The following is a 15,509-nucleotide window of genomic DNA, read 5'->3' on the forward strand; positions in this document are numbered from 1 at the left end:
ACCCCCTGCTCCAGCAGCCCTCTTCCAGAAGCCAGCTTTCCCTGTATTGTTTAGCCTTGCAGACTTTTTCCTGGTGCCTGGCATCACAGTGGCTGATTGCCAGGCCAGCCCCTCAGGACTTGACCCTGCACTTCTCTGCAAACTCCCTGAGGCCAGGAGTGGTCATTCTAGGCTTCATTCTACTGCTCCCATTCTGAGCACATGAAGAGGGGTTCATAAATACTTGCTGAGTGAGTGGAGAGGAAAGGCTGTTGCCAGGGAGAAAACCCCATTTCCCAAATTGCTCAATATTATCATTTGAGAGCATGATAGTAACTTGGGGGAAGACTTTGGCATTTCCCGTGGCTTTTGATGACTTCTCTACAAAGGAATGGAATGTAGCTTCTATAATATGCATGAACATCTCCCTTCTCATTGTAGTATGGCAGGCAGAATTGGAAGAAAGCAAGGACTAGCATTTGGCCATGAATCAGATCCCACAGCTCTGGACATGCAACCGTGTAACAGTCTGAAAATAGGATTGAAGCCCAGGACAGAAAGGGTCCCCGAGGTTTTCTTTGGGTTCCTTTCTCTCTCCTTTTCTTTTTCCTTTATCTTTGCTTGCATTCTTCTTCTTTTTTTTTGTATTAAAAAAAATTTTTTTTAATGTTTATCTTTGAGAGAGAGAGAGAGAGAGAGAGAGAGAGAGAGAGAGCGTGAGCGAGCGTGAGTGGGGGAGGGGCAGAAAGAGAAGGAGACACAGAATCTGAAGCAGGCTCCAGGCTCTGAGCTGTCAGCACAGAGCCCGACACAGGGCTCAAATCCACGAACCGTGAGACCATGACCTGAGCCGAAGTCGGACATTTAACTGACTGAGCCACCCAGGTTCCCCATGTTCTTCTTTTTTTAAATAGGGAGGAGAGAAGGCGTTATGGGATGGGGGGAGAAAGTAAGAGATTCTGTCTGTGCGCCACCCCCCCACCCCCCCCCCCCGCCTTCTATTTCTGTTTTGAAATACTTTAAATACCAGGCACCAGAATTTCTGGCGTCAAATTGGGATTAGTAAGGCAGATCCTGGGATATTTCGCTATTAGCATATGATCAAGCGTCAGTCCCGATTCTAAGACTAAACAAATGTTATTTTCTTTGAAATTAAAGTGTCTGAAATAGGAGAGAACAGACCTTTAAAATCATATTCTTTTCAAGAAGAGCGTTCTTTCTGACAACTGTCTACTCCAGTTATAGCTTTTTAAATTTTTTCACCCAGAATGCCTGACGACACTGCCAGGGGAATTTTTGCCCCCTCCTTCCTGCCTATGCCCAGCGCTGGCCCCAGAGGCGGCCCAGTTCTGTTTTCTCATGACACGGTGATTATTTTTGGCACTGCACATATTTTCTCTAATGTTATTACTCACCCCCTCCCCTCGGTTGCCTTTTTGAGGAGCAGTGGTTTGGGCAACTCCATGTACATCGGGGGTTAATTTGGTTCAGCGTGGTGAAGAGGGGGAGCGGGAGAGAGGAGGAGTTCTACTTTTGCACCCACTCTGCAGCACCCAGCCCCGCTTCCCTGCTCATGAAAGAGCTTGCTTTCACTAGGCTCTGTGCTCACCATTCATCCTTTGTGCCAAAGAGCTGAGGGGATATCTAGAGGTGAGGCTGGGGGCTGCGCCTTGGGGCTGGCATCTTAATGGCTTGACTTGGCTGGCGTTAGAACAGCCCCATTCAGAGTGAGTTCACTCCCTGTGCAGTTGGCTCACTCAGCCTCTGTCCATAGATGTTCTCTTGTTCAAGCTGCATGAGGAAATGGAGGTTTCCAAGTGGGAAGCAGCCTTCCCGGTGCTTTAACTCTTCACTGAAGGGAAGAGGAGCTGCGGAGCACTACACAAAATCTAAGCTGGCCCAGCTGCAGCTCCTGGGAGAGGCAAGGCCCCGGGGCTGGGGCTGGAGGCCAAGGCGGCTGTGATCACTTTTGCTTTCGGCCCTGAGAGGGAAAGGAGAAGAGTAAAGGGCATGCTTGAATTGTCCTTAGAGTCAATTAGCAAATATTTACCCAGTGTGTCTGCCCTGGGCCAAGGTCCCGTGAAGGATGCACAGAAGTAAATGTTGTGTCTGCGCCCCTTCTCCGTGCAAAAGCACCAAGGTACTTACAGTCCAGCTCTAGCAGCAGGGCTCTGGCTTAGAAAAGCCAGCAAGACAGGGAGGCCTCTCATGAGGGCCAGTGAGTAATGTAGGCAGGAAGCGCCTTGGAGAAGGGAGCGAGGGTGGCCGGGAAGCGTCTGCGGGAGGTTGGGCTTGGACTGGCCCCGAGGGAAGGAGTTTTAAGAAATAAAAGGGGATGAGATGATGGAGGGAGGGGGTACTCAAAGGAGAGCGGGGACATCCAAGTGGAGCCCAGTGAAATATCCTGTAAGAAAATATGAAAAGAGAGGGAGATTCTTCCTGGCAGAAGAGAGATCTGACTTGTTAGACTTTAGGTGGCTTTGGATAAGGATGGCATCAAGGGTAACATTGACCCTGTCAACATCGACATCTCCGTTGTGTCCCTGGGTGTGGTCAGTGGAATCAGCATCGTCTGGAAGGTTGTTAGAAATGCAGACTCACAGGCCCCAGCCCAGACCTACTGAGTCAGAAACTGTAACAAGATCCTGGGGTGACTTGTGTGCGCAGTCAAGTTTGAGAACTGCTGGTGCATGGGACCCCACAGGCAGCTGTCAGCAGTACTAGTTCAGACCCCAGGTTTCATTCAAGGAGTTGGAAACGTGCGCGCGCCCACACACACACACACGCACACGCACACACACACACACACACGCACACACACACACACACACGTCTTTGAATCTCTCTGTCTATGGCTCTTCCTGGATGGAAACCTTTTATTCTGATTGAGAACTGGATTAGAATTCTTACAAAAGACCTAGAACGGTGAGAGACTTTGAGGAATTCACAGAACAGAAATCATTCAAGTGCTTTTTATCCAGTGTCTCCAATTGGTACCACTTTGTACTATTTATGCTTTAGAGGACACCAAAAGAACAGGTGATGGGTCCTTTCCCTGGGGAATATGTGGTCTAGAGGGAGAGACAAAGACTACAGAAGTGATGTAAGAAGAGAATAAATACCAGGGCTGGATCATGCAGTGCGGAATCTCTGATGCGGGATGTGCAGAAGTCTGCAGAGGTGAGGCCTTCCCGGAGAACATGGGCTGCGGGAGGTCCCGAGAGATGGGTGTCACTTAGGCAGGCCAGGTGGATGAAGGGCATGTGTATCAGGTGGGATGTGGGACAGGGAAGGCCAGGAGCTGGTCTGTAGAGGCTGGGGTCACTGACGGTAAGCTGTTCCCGACTCCCTCCAGAGAAAGTGCATGCTTCATGCGTGGGAATCCGTTCACATCTCATCTCGGGCACTTTTTCCTTTGTCTTTCTGCTGTGTCATTTCTTCAGTTTTCTTAGCTGCACGCAGCGGTATAGGATCAGGATGGCTGCACATGCAGAATGGCTTGAACCAAACCACCAGATCATGCGGTTGGAAGCCCGTGGGACCCAGGGGAAGAAGGGCTGCCGGCAGATAGAAGCTTCAGAGAAAGACCCTTGAGTGTGGACAGATAGTCTCAAGCCTAGGGAAGTAGCCCTGAGGAAAATAGTGTGGGGACCAGACGTATTGTGGTGATCACTTTGCAGTGTGTGCAGATAGTGAATCATTCTGTTGTGTACTTGAAACAAATGTAACTTAGGTCAATTAGACATCAATAAAATTTTTTTAATAGGAAAAAATTAGAATGAAACACTTTACTTGTGGTGTCTGCAAAGTCTGCTAGCAAAGTAAGGACTTTTTTTTTTTTTTTTTTTTTTTTTTTTAAACACAGACATCTCCAAGCAGAGAAAACATATCCCTGGCTTAAAAGGGGCTGACCTAGGGCAAGAGGGTGGCCAGGGTTTCTCTTTTGGGGACATCCCTTCCCAGATCGAGAATTCATCTAATAAAGTATCCTTAGAGGGAAGGCTTCACCCCCAATACACCCAGCTCAGCTAACCCATTTGAACCTGCAAGAGGGATCTGCTTATGAGCATTTCCCAGAAGGTGGCAATGCAATGAAGAGAAGTAGGATTTATGATTAAATGACAGGTTTGAAGGGCGCCTGGGTGGCTCAGTCGGTTAAGCATCCAACTTCAGCTCAGGTCACGATCTCATGGCTTGTGAGTTCGAGCCCCACGTCAGACTCTGTGCTGACAGCTCAGAGCCTGGAGCCTGCTTCGGATTCTGTGTCTCCTCCTCTCTCTGCCCCTCCCCCACTTGTGCTCTGTGTCTCAAAAATAAGTAAACTTAACAAAAATTTTTTTTTTTAATGACAGGTTTGAGTGCTGGCTCCATCACTGGGTGATACCAGGCATGTCACTTAACATCCTTGCAACCTATTTCTTTCTGTGTAAAATGGGGATGACACGATACCTCCCTGATAGGATTGTTTCAGGATTAAATCAGAGGCAGTATGATGAGAGACCTTTACAACAGCAAGTATCTCATGCTGTAGCACCAGCAGCCACAGTATCTCAGCTCACTGAGGTTGATTAGTCCCTCGGCTAGAGTCTGCACAGTGTAGGGTCAGGCAGTAGCAGGCATCAGAGACCAGAGAGCGCCATGGAGAGCCAGGCTGATGCCCCTTGCGGCTACTCGCTTTCCTCCCCTTCTCATGGGTACAGATGCCACGGAGCCTTCTCTGTCCACACATTGGTTGTGGTGACATCAGAGTAGATGGAAAGACACTTATACAATGGGGAAGGAGGTCCTCCTCACCAACAAGAGTGGCTGCCTTTACAGAACTGGGATCTCCAATTCCAACTCAGTTGGCCATCTCTCTTCAGTTGTGTTAACATGGATATGGCAAGAGAGAGAAAGGAGGCCTATGAGACTGGGCAGGGAAAGTGGCTGAGAGGGTGTGTGCTTCCTACCTTCCTGCCCCTGATACCTCCCTCTGCGGCACCTGTCCCGAGACCCTGCCTTCAATAGCAACCGTCGTGGCCCTGGAAATGCTAATGTTGTCCAGTCCTCAGCTTGCACAGGGGAGTCACTGTGAGGCAGCTGTGGGGAGCTGACAGCCAGCTGATACATGTCCTCGTTTATCATAAAAAATAAATTAGAAAGCAACACCTGATGCACAGTCACCTTAGTGGTGTTTATAACACCTAGAAATTAGAAACCATAACTCAACAATAGCATAGTGCATTGTGATATACCCAAACAATATATGACTGACTGTTATGAGTATCTTTAAAGAATTCTTTAAAATGTGATAAACCATTAAGAAGCCATAAATCCAATAAAATCTCAATTTGTTTTGTTTATACCTTTCTGTACTTTTAAAGTTGCCTACACTAAATGTGTATTACCCTTATCTTCACCAAAGCATTTTTTAAAAAGGAAATGATTTAAGATAAGCTAGGTTATAGAATGGCAATGAATAACGAAGGTCTGTTGCAGTTGTGTGACATGTCTAGTGCTGGTTGGCAGGGGGCTCTCTGTTCATGTGTCCTTGGAAAACTCGGAGCTCAGGGCTCCTGTTCCAGCTCCACACATTGATACTACCCTTCTGACCTTCAAGTTGCCTCATCTCTCAAATGGGGATAATGGTATCTGCTCTTTCTATCCTACTGGGTGAGATTTACAGACTAGCTCATAAAGCGCTTTACAAACTGTAGTGATTGTTACAAAGTGGTGTTGCTCATAATATGTCTAATAAGGAAAACCCCGCTAAGGCTTGGGCTCGGAGAAGCTAGGCACGGCAACAGTTCACCACTGGTACTCCTCTGCCTGCCTGGCTTTTCCCAGCTGGGCTGGGGACTGCACACGTCCTCAGATTATATAAGGCGCTGGGTCATCTGGAGCCCCACATGGGCTATACCTATGGGGCTGCTTGGTAATTGGGTCTGCTGCTCTTCTCCCAGGCTGCCTGGAGCCCAGAAGCCCATGAGATAAGCATCTCCAGCGGGCCCTAAGCAGAATTGACCATTAGAGGGCCATGTTGGGTGGGCCCCAGACATTACTGTCAGCTCTGAATGCAGTCCAGGCCCGCTCTCCAGGGACACAGACCATCAGCGTGGGTCAGGGAGTCAGGGGCTCGGCCCCAGTGGAGGGGAGGTTGGGAGGCTGAGGTATGAGACACTCTCCAGGATTCGTCCTTCAGGGAAGAGATGAGTGGGAGCATCCACTCCTGTTTTAGCCACTCTAGCCCTCACCTCTTCTTGGTATTCCCTGTTTTAGGACTTTTGATATACAAATCTATAGTATTAGTCTTCTCTCCCAGTGAGGCTTGGTCTCTTTTCGGGCAGAGCCAATGCCTCTCACCAGAGGTGTGCATAGTGAAGCTATATTAATGTGGTTCCCCGCCACCCCCCCTTGTGGAGGTCTGTCTGATATGCCCAGTTCCTCCTGAGTTTGCAAGTTTAATTTCTTCTATTTTGACTGATTAACATTGATGCCTTCACTGCCCTCTGTTATAGATTCATATACTAATTTCTGCTCCCTTTGGACAAACATCCGAATACACCAGAAAATTGGCCGTGAGAATACCACCCTCTTCTGCACATTTTTGCCACTCCTTTAGAATTGTCTGTAGAGCTAAAGACTATTCTTTTGAGTAACTTCAATTGTGGCAAGGCCTTATCTCTGAGGGCACATTTCATTCTTTCAAACAACCAACATCCATCCACAGCCAAATCTGGTGACTAAAGGAGGCGGGCAAACAGGATGATATTGTTTAGGGTTTAAAATGAAATATGTTCTGTGAAGTGTTACAACTGCTTTTCTTTTGTGGCTCTGAAATTCATTCTAAAAGGCCACCCCAAATACTTAGAGCAGTGGTTAATTTCAGAAATAGACGTGGGTTTCAAGCCTCTGAAGACATGTGATCGCAGGTGTAGAAGCTTGTGGTTTAGTGAGCCCTCCGGGTGATTCTGCTGGAGGCCAAAGTTGAGAATCACTGCTCTGCAAAAACCAGGACCAGTATCGCCCCATAGTTTAACCAAGGATCAGATGAGATTGTCCATGAAATGCACCTTGCCCCAGTGCGCAATAAATATCAATTTCCTTTTCCTTCCACAAAAACCAAAACCGAAACACAAACCTTTTTATTTTAAGCTGGCTGCTTTGCAACAGTGGTTCCCAGGCCTGGGCGCACATGAGAATCACACGGGAAGCTTTAAAATCCCTGACACCCGGACTCCACACCATTAAATCGGTCTATTAAGTCAGTCTCTGGGGGAGGGGACCCAGGCATCAGTCTTTAAGGCTCCTCTGGTGACTCAAGTGAGCAGCCAAGATTGAGAAGTACTTGCTTTGGCTCTGCTCTGATTTCATCCGTGCAGCTATCGACCCCTGGGTGTGGGGTTCGTCCTGATCTCTGGGACCTGAAGCTGTTGTTCTTCGTCCCTTTCGGGTGGCCCTTATGCAGCGGCCACACAGCCTTACGGAAGGGTCACGAGAGCCCTCCCAATGGCATTTGACCTTCGTCTGTTCACAACCTCCTGCACATTGGCACAGCTTAGAATTTTGCCGCCAACGGGGCACAGAGTGGCTCAGTTGGTTGAGTGTCCAACTCTTGATTTAGGCTCAGATGGTGATCCTGGCGTTGTGGGACTGAGCCCTGCATCACGCTCCATTCTCAGCATGGAGCCTGCTTGGGATTCTCTCTCTCTCTCTCTCTCTCTCTCTCTCCCTCCCTCCCTCCCTCCCTCCCTCCTTCCCCCCCTTCCCCTCCTCTCAAAAATAAACATTTTTAAAACAAAGAATTTCACCACCAACCAATAGACTGATGCAAGCTGGCTTAATTAACTTCAGTCTCTCTCTTTCTCTACCTGCTAAAATCCATCCAGCTTATAGGGTAACAGGCATAGTGTTTTGGTCCCCTGGTGGCCCACAGACATTAGGCACAGAGTCCTGAAGGTCAGAAGAAGATAGCTAATTAAGCAACCAGCCTTACTGGTGCCATGTGGGGACATCTTGGGGGCCCCACACCAGGCTGTATTCAGCTGGAAGTCAGCAACCAGGATCGTCTTGACCAAGAGCTGATAATGGTTCTATTATTGACTTAAGCCAGAAGTTGAGACATTTTGGAGAGCAAAGCTGTGGACACAGAGGTCTTTCCTGGCTGAGTTGTGGCATATACCCACTGAAGCTTTACATCAGTTTTGTTTTCTTTTCTGACTAGCTGCCTGGTCCTTACATGGTTGCTTCCCTTGATCAGGATCAAATGTTTCAGAATGTGAGTTTCCACCTTGGGGAGAGTAAGTGTAAACTTGTAGGTATTAACATGTCAAAAAAAGAAAAAATGATAGAAACGTGTTCCTCCCCTGCAGCGTGGAGAGAAACGTATCTGCAGGCTGCATCCCACAGCCTCCAGCGGGTCCCCTCCAGCAGTCCCCCCTCCACACCCCACCCCCACAGTGATGGAGGCTGCATCCCACAAAGGGCCACCACACTGACTCCTGCCTTCTTCTCACACCCAATAGGAACACGGATAGTGCCCTTAATCCTCCTTCTGAGGTTTCAGGTCTTTTTCCCAAATGAGTGGGTACTCACTTAAGGACAGAGAATCTTTATGCCACTGTGTCCTTTTCAAACTTTAACCCACCTCTTTTCCCTGCAGTGTCTGTGGACATCCACTTTGTGGGAAAGTATCTAACACAGCATGTCAAAGCTGTGCAATAAACAGCAGTTTCCCCACTGCCAGTGGGGAAATCTTTGATCTTGGACCCAGAAGAACTCCCTTGGAGACAATGTCTTTTATCAAGTTACTTAATCTCTCTAAATCTCTGCTTCTTCATCTATTAAGTGGGGATAATAGTTCCTATCCCTCAGGGTTGTTGCGAGAATCAAATGAGATAGCACATATATGGGGGGGGGAGGGGGCAGAAGCAGTTTCTGACCCTCAAGCCATGTAAGGATGGTATTATGTATCCTTCTAGGATCTGCTGAAGTCCTGCCTCCCTGAGTAGTTTTCTGTGACCTTGCTCATCCTAGCTGGTTCCTTATCTTAACCGCTTATACTGTTTACTGCCTGTGGTTCACAGAGGTGTTTCAAGCTGTTGGCTCCTAACGAGACTGCATGTGGACTGCATGCTCCATGCAAACAAGGAGTGAGCACCTTACCCACTCTGCAGTTTCACGAGGTCCAGCGTGGAGTTTAGTAAATGCTTCTGGGTCTGCAGGAGGACAGAGTTAACCAAGGCCATGTTTATGTTGTGCGTTCTGGACACCAAATACTCTGCAGGACCACCCTGTGGTTGCAGGAGGGCCACCAAGAAAGACAGGAGTGGGCACTTCATAGAAAGAACAATTTGGAGTAAGAAATAAATTTGAGTCTTTTCGGATGATTTGGAAAACTTATTTAACTATCTTTTGATGAGAAAGCAGAGAATTCTAACATGCCATGTCAAGAGTTGTCATTAAAAGCAAACAAACAAAAAATGCTGGTCTATATTGCAGGTAATTCTAGCACCTATCTAGGGAGAGAAAACAAAATGCCAAGTATTTTAGTACATGAAGCCTCCTTGCCCTAAGAAGGTTCAGCAACATAACGTGAACTGGTCAAGATCAGCTTGACCCCCAGTTATGCCTCCAGCCCTGGGACAGTGTGGATTTGGTGATGAAGAGCAGCTGTTATGGCCAAACTCTGTGACTGACACTCAGATTAGCCTGGTGTCATGATGGTTTTCGTTTGTGGAGAAGCTTTCTAGTGCTTCCAGCCCTGTACACTCACCTTTGATCCTGACAAATAAATAAGACATGAGACCTCTCCCGTTTTTCAGATGAGGCTGTCAAGGCACCGAGAATGTATTTCTTCATCTGAATCAGATAGTCTTGTGGCCAGTATATTAACACACCAGTTGGGGCACCTGGGTGGCTCAGTCAGTTAAGCGTCCAACTTCGGCTCAGGTCATGATCTCGCAGTTTGTGAGTTCAAGCCCCGCGTTGGGCTCTGTGCTGACAGCTCAGAGTCTGGAGCCTGCTTTGAATTCTGTGTCTCTGTCTCTCTCTGCGCACCCCCCACCCCCCGCCCATCTCTGTCTCTCAAAAATAAATAAACATTTACAAAAATTAAAAATAAAACAAATACAAACAAACAAAAACACCAGCCCTCCTAACTTCCAGCCCCTTTTTCCATTTGCTAAGAGGCTCAACCTGTGGCAAATTGAAGTAGGCTGTGGATGCGTCTATTAGGGAGGTCTTACCTTCACACTTATCATTAATTATGCTTCTTCTTCAGTGTTGCTAATTAAATGAGAGCAGCGTTACACATTTTTGTTCTTCTAAGAGTCAGCATTAAACAGATATCCCTGGGCTGTGTCAAGGTTAACTAGATAATCTAATTAAAGTTATACTAGCCCCAGAGTGCAACTGTAAAAACAAGGTAGCTCACATGTAGCTCATGACTTTTAAAAGAGGCTGCCTGAGATTCTCCGTCTTTCTTTTTCTAAATGTTAAGATGTTGCGGTTTCTTTATTTCTTGCTAGAGCCACTATCTCCTGCCATTAAGCAGTGGACACAGTATTGGCCTAGGAAGAGATGGGTTCTAGCCCTAGTTCTGCCACTGATTAGCTCGATTGTCCTAGGTAAGTAACTTAGCCTGGTCGGGCCTCAGTTTCCAGATCTGTGAAATGGGGGCAAGAGTTATGCCTGTCTTGCCCATCTCACATGCAGGTTGTAAAGACAGAATTAGACACAGAGCGTCAGTATGTCTTAGGACTTCTAAGTGTCTGCTCAACTGACTTCATGCTTTCCAAGGGCTTAAGCAGGCATTTACTTTGTGACCTTGGGCAAGTTATACATCATGTCAGAGCCTTTGTTTCCACATGTATAAACTGTGCCCACAGTACCTACCATATTGTCATTGGAATTATAATAAGGTCATATATGTAAGGTCCTTGGTGCAGTTTTGAGGCACAAAAGGGGATGTGAATAAACATTTTCATGGTTGAGGGAACATGGTAGGACCCAAGTCATGAATGCCATTGCCAGACAGAGCATCGACTCCAGCCTATCTTTTTTTTTTTTCCTTACCTCTGGCTCTTCCTCTCTGCCTTGTCTATTGCACTCTAAGAAAGGGGCAGTAGCAAAGGGAAGCTTTGTGCATGCAGATGTTGGCATTAATGTCACGGCCAGTGCTGGCAATCTGTTCTGCCCAGGATTGCTTCTCTAGAAGCCTTAATACTGATCATGTGCCGATGATGCTTTTGTTGGGGAGCCACGGGTTGGTGCTAGAGAGTGGAATCCAGCACCTTGAAGACACTAGCGCTCCCTTGCCTGCTCTCATGACAGACAGGTGTGATGTGTCCAGTTTTAGTGTCCTGTCCCCTCCCAATCTCCTTCCCTATGTTGAAATGTTGGCAAGCCTTGAACAACTGCTTTTGCTCCACAGTCAGAGGTCAGGACTAAAATATAAGTGGAAGGGACTCATACACAGTCTGCTGTTAAAACTCTTATACAGGAGCAAGCTGGTCCTGAGGTTCTGAGAGGGTGCAGATGGTGGGGTATGGAGTGAGGATTCAGAGAATGGATGCAGGGGGAGCGGAGGAAACAGGAGTTTGGTAAAGGAAACAGAATAGGGAGAGGGGACAGGAAATAACTAACCCATTTCACACTTTTTCTGAAGCTTCTCCCTGCCTATCAACAGCTGTTGGACATTCTTCCCGTAGTCTGAGTGTGTGATGCTTAATCCATCCAGGGAGCTGGATTCTCTGTTTTTTAAAAATGAAGCATCTTATAAAGCCAAACAGTGCCTCCGCCCCAAATCTGGAGGGGTTGGAGAGACACGTCAACATTCTGTGAATCCCCAGATACCAATCTTCTGTCCAGATAATAGTCTGCAAAACCAAACAGAAGGAGAAGCCATGGCTGGCTCTGCAAGTCTCAGATGGGAGGACAGAGGGAGCAAAGTGGAGCTGGTCGGATGAGGCCTTGAGAACTATTAACTACATTGGGCAGTTTATTTAAAAATGAAAGAATTTTGGGGGGCCCCTGGGTGGCTCAGTCGATCGAGCATCTGACTTCGGCTCAGGGCATGATCCCTCAGTTGGTGAGTTCGAGCCCCGCCTGGGGCTCGCTGCTGTCAGTGTGGAGCCCACTTTGGATTCTTTGTATCCATCCCTCTGCCCCTGCCCTGCTGGCGCACTCTCACAAAAACAAACATTAAAAAAAAAAAAAAAAAAAAAAAAAAAACACTTTAAAAAATATATAAATAGAAGAAGTTTTTTAAAAACTTGTTTACTAAACGAGCAGTACAGATTATTTATAGAAACGTAAGAAAATACAGATAAGTACTAAAAAATAATAATCCCTCCACTAACTTCACTGATGGATAAAAGCCTGGCACAAAGCCACTTCTGCACTTAACCTGCCCAAGGACTGCAGGTGAATTACTTCACCTCTCTGGATGTGTTTCCTCATCTATAAATTAAACACAACAGCAGTACTATTTTTAAGGACAATTGTGAGAATTCAAGAAGCTAACGTAGGAGTGCTTAAAACCGCTCCTGGAATATAGTAAGCACTATATATGTTATAACTATAAGAATAATAGTTATTTTGGGGGGCGCCTGGGTGGCTCAGTCGGTTAAGCGTCCAATTTCAGCTCAGGTCATGATCACACAGTTTGGAGTTTGAGCCCCACATTAGGCTCTGTGCTGACAGCTTAGAGCCTGGAGCCTGCTTTGGATTCTGTGTCTTCCTGTCTCTCTGCCCCTCCCCTGCTTACATTCTGTCTCTCTCTTTCTCTCTCTCAAAAATAAATAAACATTAAAAGTTTTTTTTACAAAAAATAATAGTTATTTTTGTTATATTTCTACATTTTTTCCTATGTAATGTATAAGAAGTATTATGTATAATACCTACCTTTCTATGAAAATAGGTTGAACTGTACTCTTGTGTAACATTTTTACTCTCAGGATTTTTTTTTTTCAGATTTGTTATTAATATAAGCTAACATTGATTGCTTATAGTTGTGATAAACCTGTTGTAAAGGTTTCACATACATTATCATATCCAATCCTCACAGTAACTTGGTGGGATAAGTTCTATTAGTCCCATTTTGCAGATGAGAAAAAGGACTCTGAGTGGTTTAAATAATTTAAGTGTACAGAGCTGGTACATGGAGAAATTAGAATTTCAACCCAGGCAGGCTGGCTTTTGAACTTGCCCACCTTAGGACCTAACATAGGCTTTGTAAGATACAGGATTTCTTTAGGATTTCCTGAAAGAGGCAGGTTTGACTGTGTGTCATCTTTCCTTCTGTCCTGCAAAGAAGAGGAAAGTGAGCGTGAGACAGGCTGCTAACCTATGCTGGCAGGATGAGAGAGGAGGAGTGTTTGTGCATAATCCTTTTTAACCCTTGCCAGGCATGCACTTTGGGACACCAGCCTGACAGATGTATGGCCGACTGTTTCTTCTGGGGCTCTCATGGCATTTTCAATGTTTACTGAGGAAATCACTCTTTGATACAAAATGGGATCTAAGGTCCAGTCCCGGGCTTAATTTTTTCAAAGTGCGTTTTATCCAGAAAGAGGGCCTTGAAGTGGTTTTTCGTCTTGTTCTCCAGATCCTTTGACACAGCCCTCTGGGCCAGTGGCCACGGCTTCCTCACTCTGCCCCCACCATTCCCGGGCACTCACCTCAGTCCCCAGATAATGTGGGACCAGTCCCAGTCATTGCCAGTTGATTAATTGGCAAGTCTTTGCTCCAACCCCTGCATGTGAAGCCCCCAGTCTGGACACTGTAGGTGCACAAGAGGAGGGAGGCGGTTAGAGGCACACACACATACACAAACACACACACACGAAAATAGAGCTGATAATGTACAGCTGAGGCTGTGTGTGCTTGGACAGGTATGGACCCACATCTGTTCAGGGGAAGAGTCTGGCTGCCCCATGGTTTGTGGCCCTGGGGATGTCTTGACCAGAGGCGTGATAGGATGACCATGACATATCAGGATCTAACCCCTTCTCTCTCAATTTAGGAGCAGCTCAGAAAGGAGGAAGGAGAAGTCCCGGGATGCTGCCCGGTGCCGACGGAGCAAGGAGACGGAGGTCTTCTACGAGCTGGCCCACGAGCTGCCCTTGCCTCACAGCGTGAGCTCCCACCTGGACAAAGCCTCCATCATGCGGCTGGCCATCAGCTTCCTGCGCACACACAAGCTCCTGTCCTCAGGTGAGGCTGGCAGTCTCCCCAGGCTGGTACGGCTGGCGTCCTTACCATTGTGTGCTTACACGCAGCAGGCTCTGTCGTGCCGGGGTCAGGAGGCTCCTGGGAAGGTCTTCCTCTGCAGGACCCCCGCCCACACAGACACCATCACTGGTGCTTCCTTTCTTGGTGTTGAACACCTCCTGTCCAGCAGTGACCTTTACAGTGAATACCACCATGGGGTGAAGAGCAGGGACAGGACCAAGGAAGCACGTGGGCACCCGGAAGCTGAGGAGGAGAGAAAGGTCTGGGGCATCAGGAGTGGCTTTCACCAGCTTCCCAGGTGCCCGGCCGCCCGGCCATCAGACCCACACTCCACTCCAGAGCGCGTCTTTAGGAAGCATTTCTGCGCTTATCTTCCAGCTATCTTCTCCAGAAGGGCAGCTGGTGTGCCCGTGCAGTCTTTTCCCTCCTACCAGCCCGTACACCATACCGATTGTGTGGTGTCTCCACTCTTGGTTTGCTCGCCTGTAAAATGCCTACCACACAGGGTGTCTGTGGGAATGAGAGGAGGTGAAGTGTGTGTGAGGCCCCTGAGCCAGCCACACTCATTCCCAGCACGGAGTCCTGGGTGGATAACAGCCTCCCCAGAGCTCACTCACCCTCCCTGCTATCACTGTGAGTCTCCAGTTCACAATCTTTTTTTTTTTTTTTCCCCTCCGAATTCACAATCTTCAGAGAAACCTTTTCCTGTTAGCCCTGGCCAGAAAGAAGCAGCCTGGGGAATTAGTTTTCCAGTTTCAGATCCTATGTGACAGTCCCATCCGGTCTGTCAGTTTCGTGAGGAAACTGGGCAGCAGGTAGCACCTCTCCCCACGCAGCGGCTGAGGTGCCACGGGTGGGCAGCGTCCCAGCCGGTGAGCGGCAGGGAGGCGGGCAGGGGAAGGTTCTTTTGTGGCTGGCTTTCAGTTTTCCTGAGTGAGCCTGGTGCCTGGGAGCTGGTTGACTCTGCCATCCTGTTATGAAGTGGCTATTCTGGGAAGGAAACCCAGAGCAGAGGGAATCCAGCGCGAGGCAGGGAGGCCAGACCAGCATGTGCTATTCTGGGCCTGAAGCACAGGAAGGATATGGGGAAAGAAAGACCTTCAGAAAATAGGATGACAGCTCAGTGGGTCCAAGGGTCGGAGGGCTAACCCTGTCCTGCAAATCTAAAGAGTCTCCGAAAAGAGTAGACAGGAGGGGGGAGAACCAAGGGCAAAGACATGCTCTATAAATACTTACAAAGAAACAATGCCAAGGAATGGCGGTTTTGTCACAGATGCTAGCGAGAGAGGGGACAGTGGCCGGGAGACACCATCAGA

At 47.7% G+C, this 15,509-nt stretch overlaps 1 protein-coding gene across 3 annotated transcripts in view; it reads left to right on the forward strand.

Annotated features, from left to right (window-relative positions):
- The window catches only part of EPAS1 (endothelial PAS domain protein 1), an 84,737-nt gene that overhangs the window by 34,650 nt on the left and 34,578 nt on the right, over positions 1–15,509 (forward strand). For all 3 annotated transcript variants that reach the window (XM_045445931.1, XM_045445930.1, XM_045445932.1), the window contains exon 2: positions 13,985–14,175. In XM_045445931.1, coding sequence (XP_045301887.1) covers positions 13,985–14,175 — 191 coding nt within the window. The remainder of the gene's footprint in view (positions 1–13,984; positions 14,176–15,509) is intronic.

Source organism: Leopardus geoffroyi, chromosome A3, assembly GCF_018350155.1.
Source record: "Leopardus geoffroyi isolate Oge1 chromosome A3, O.geoffroyi_Oge1_pat1.0, whole genome shotgun sequence".
Taxonomy (NCBI): Eukaryota; Metazoa; Chordata; class Mammalia; order Carnivora; family Felidae; genus Leopardus; species Leopardus geoffroyi.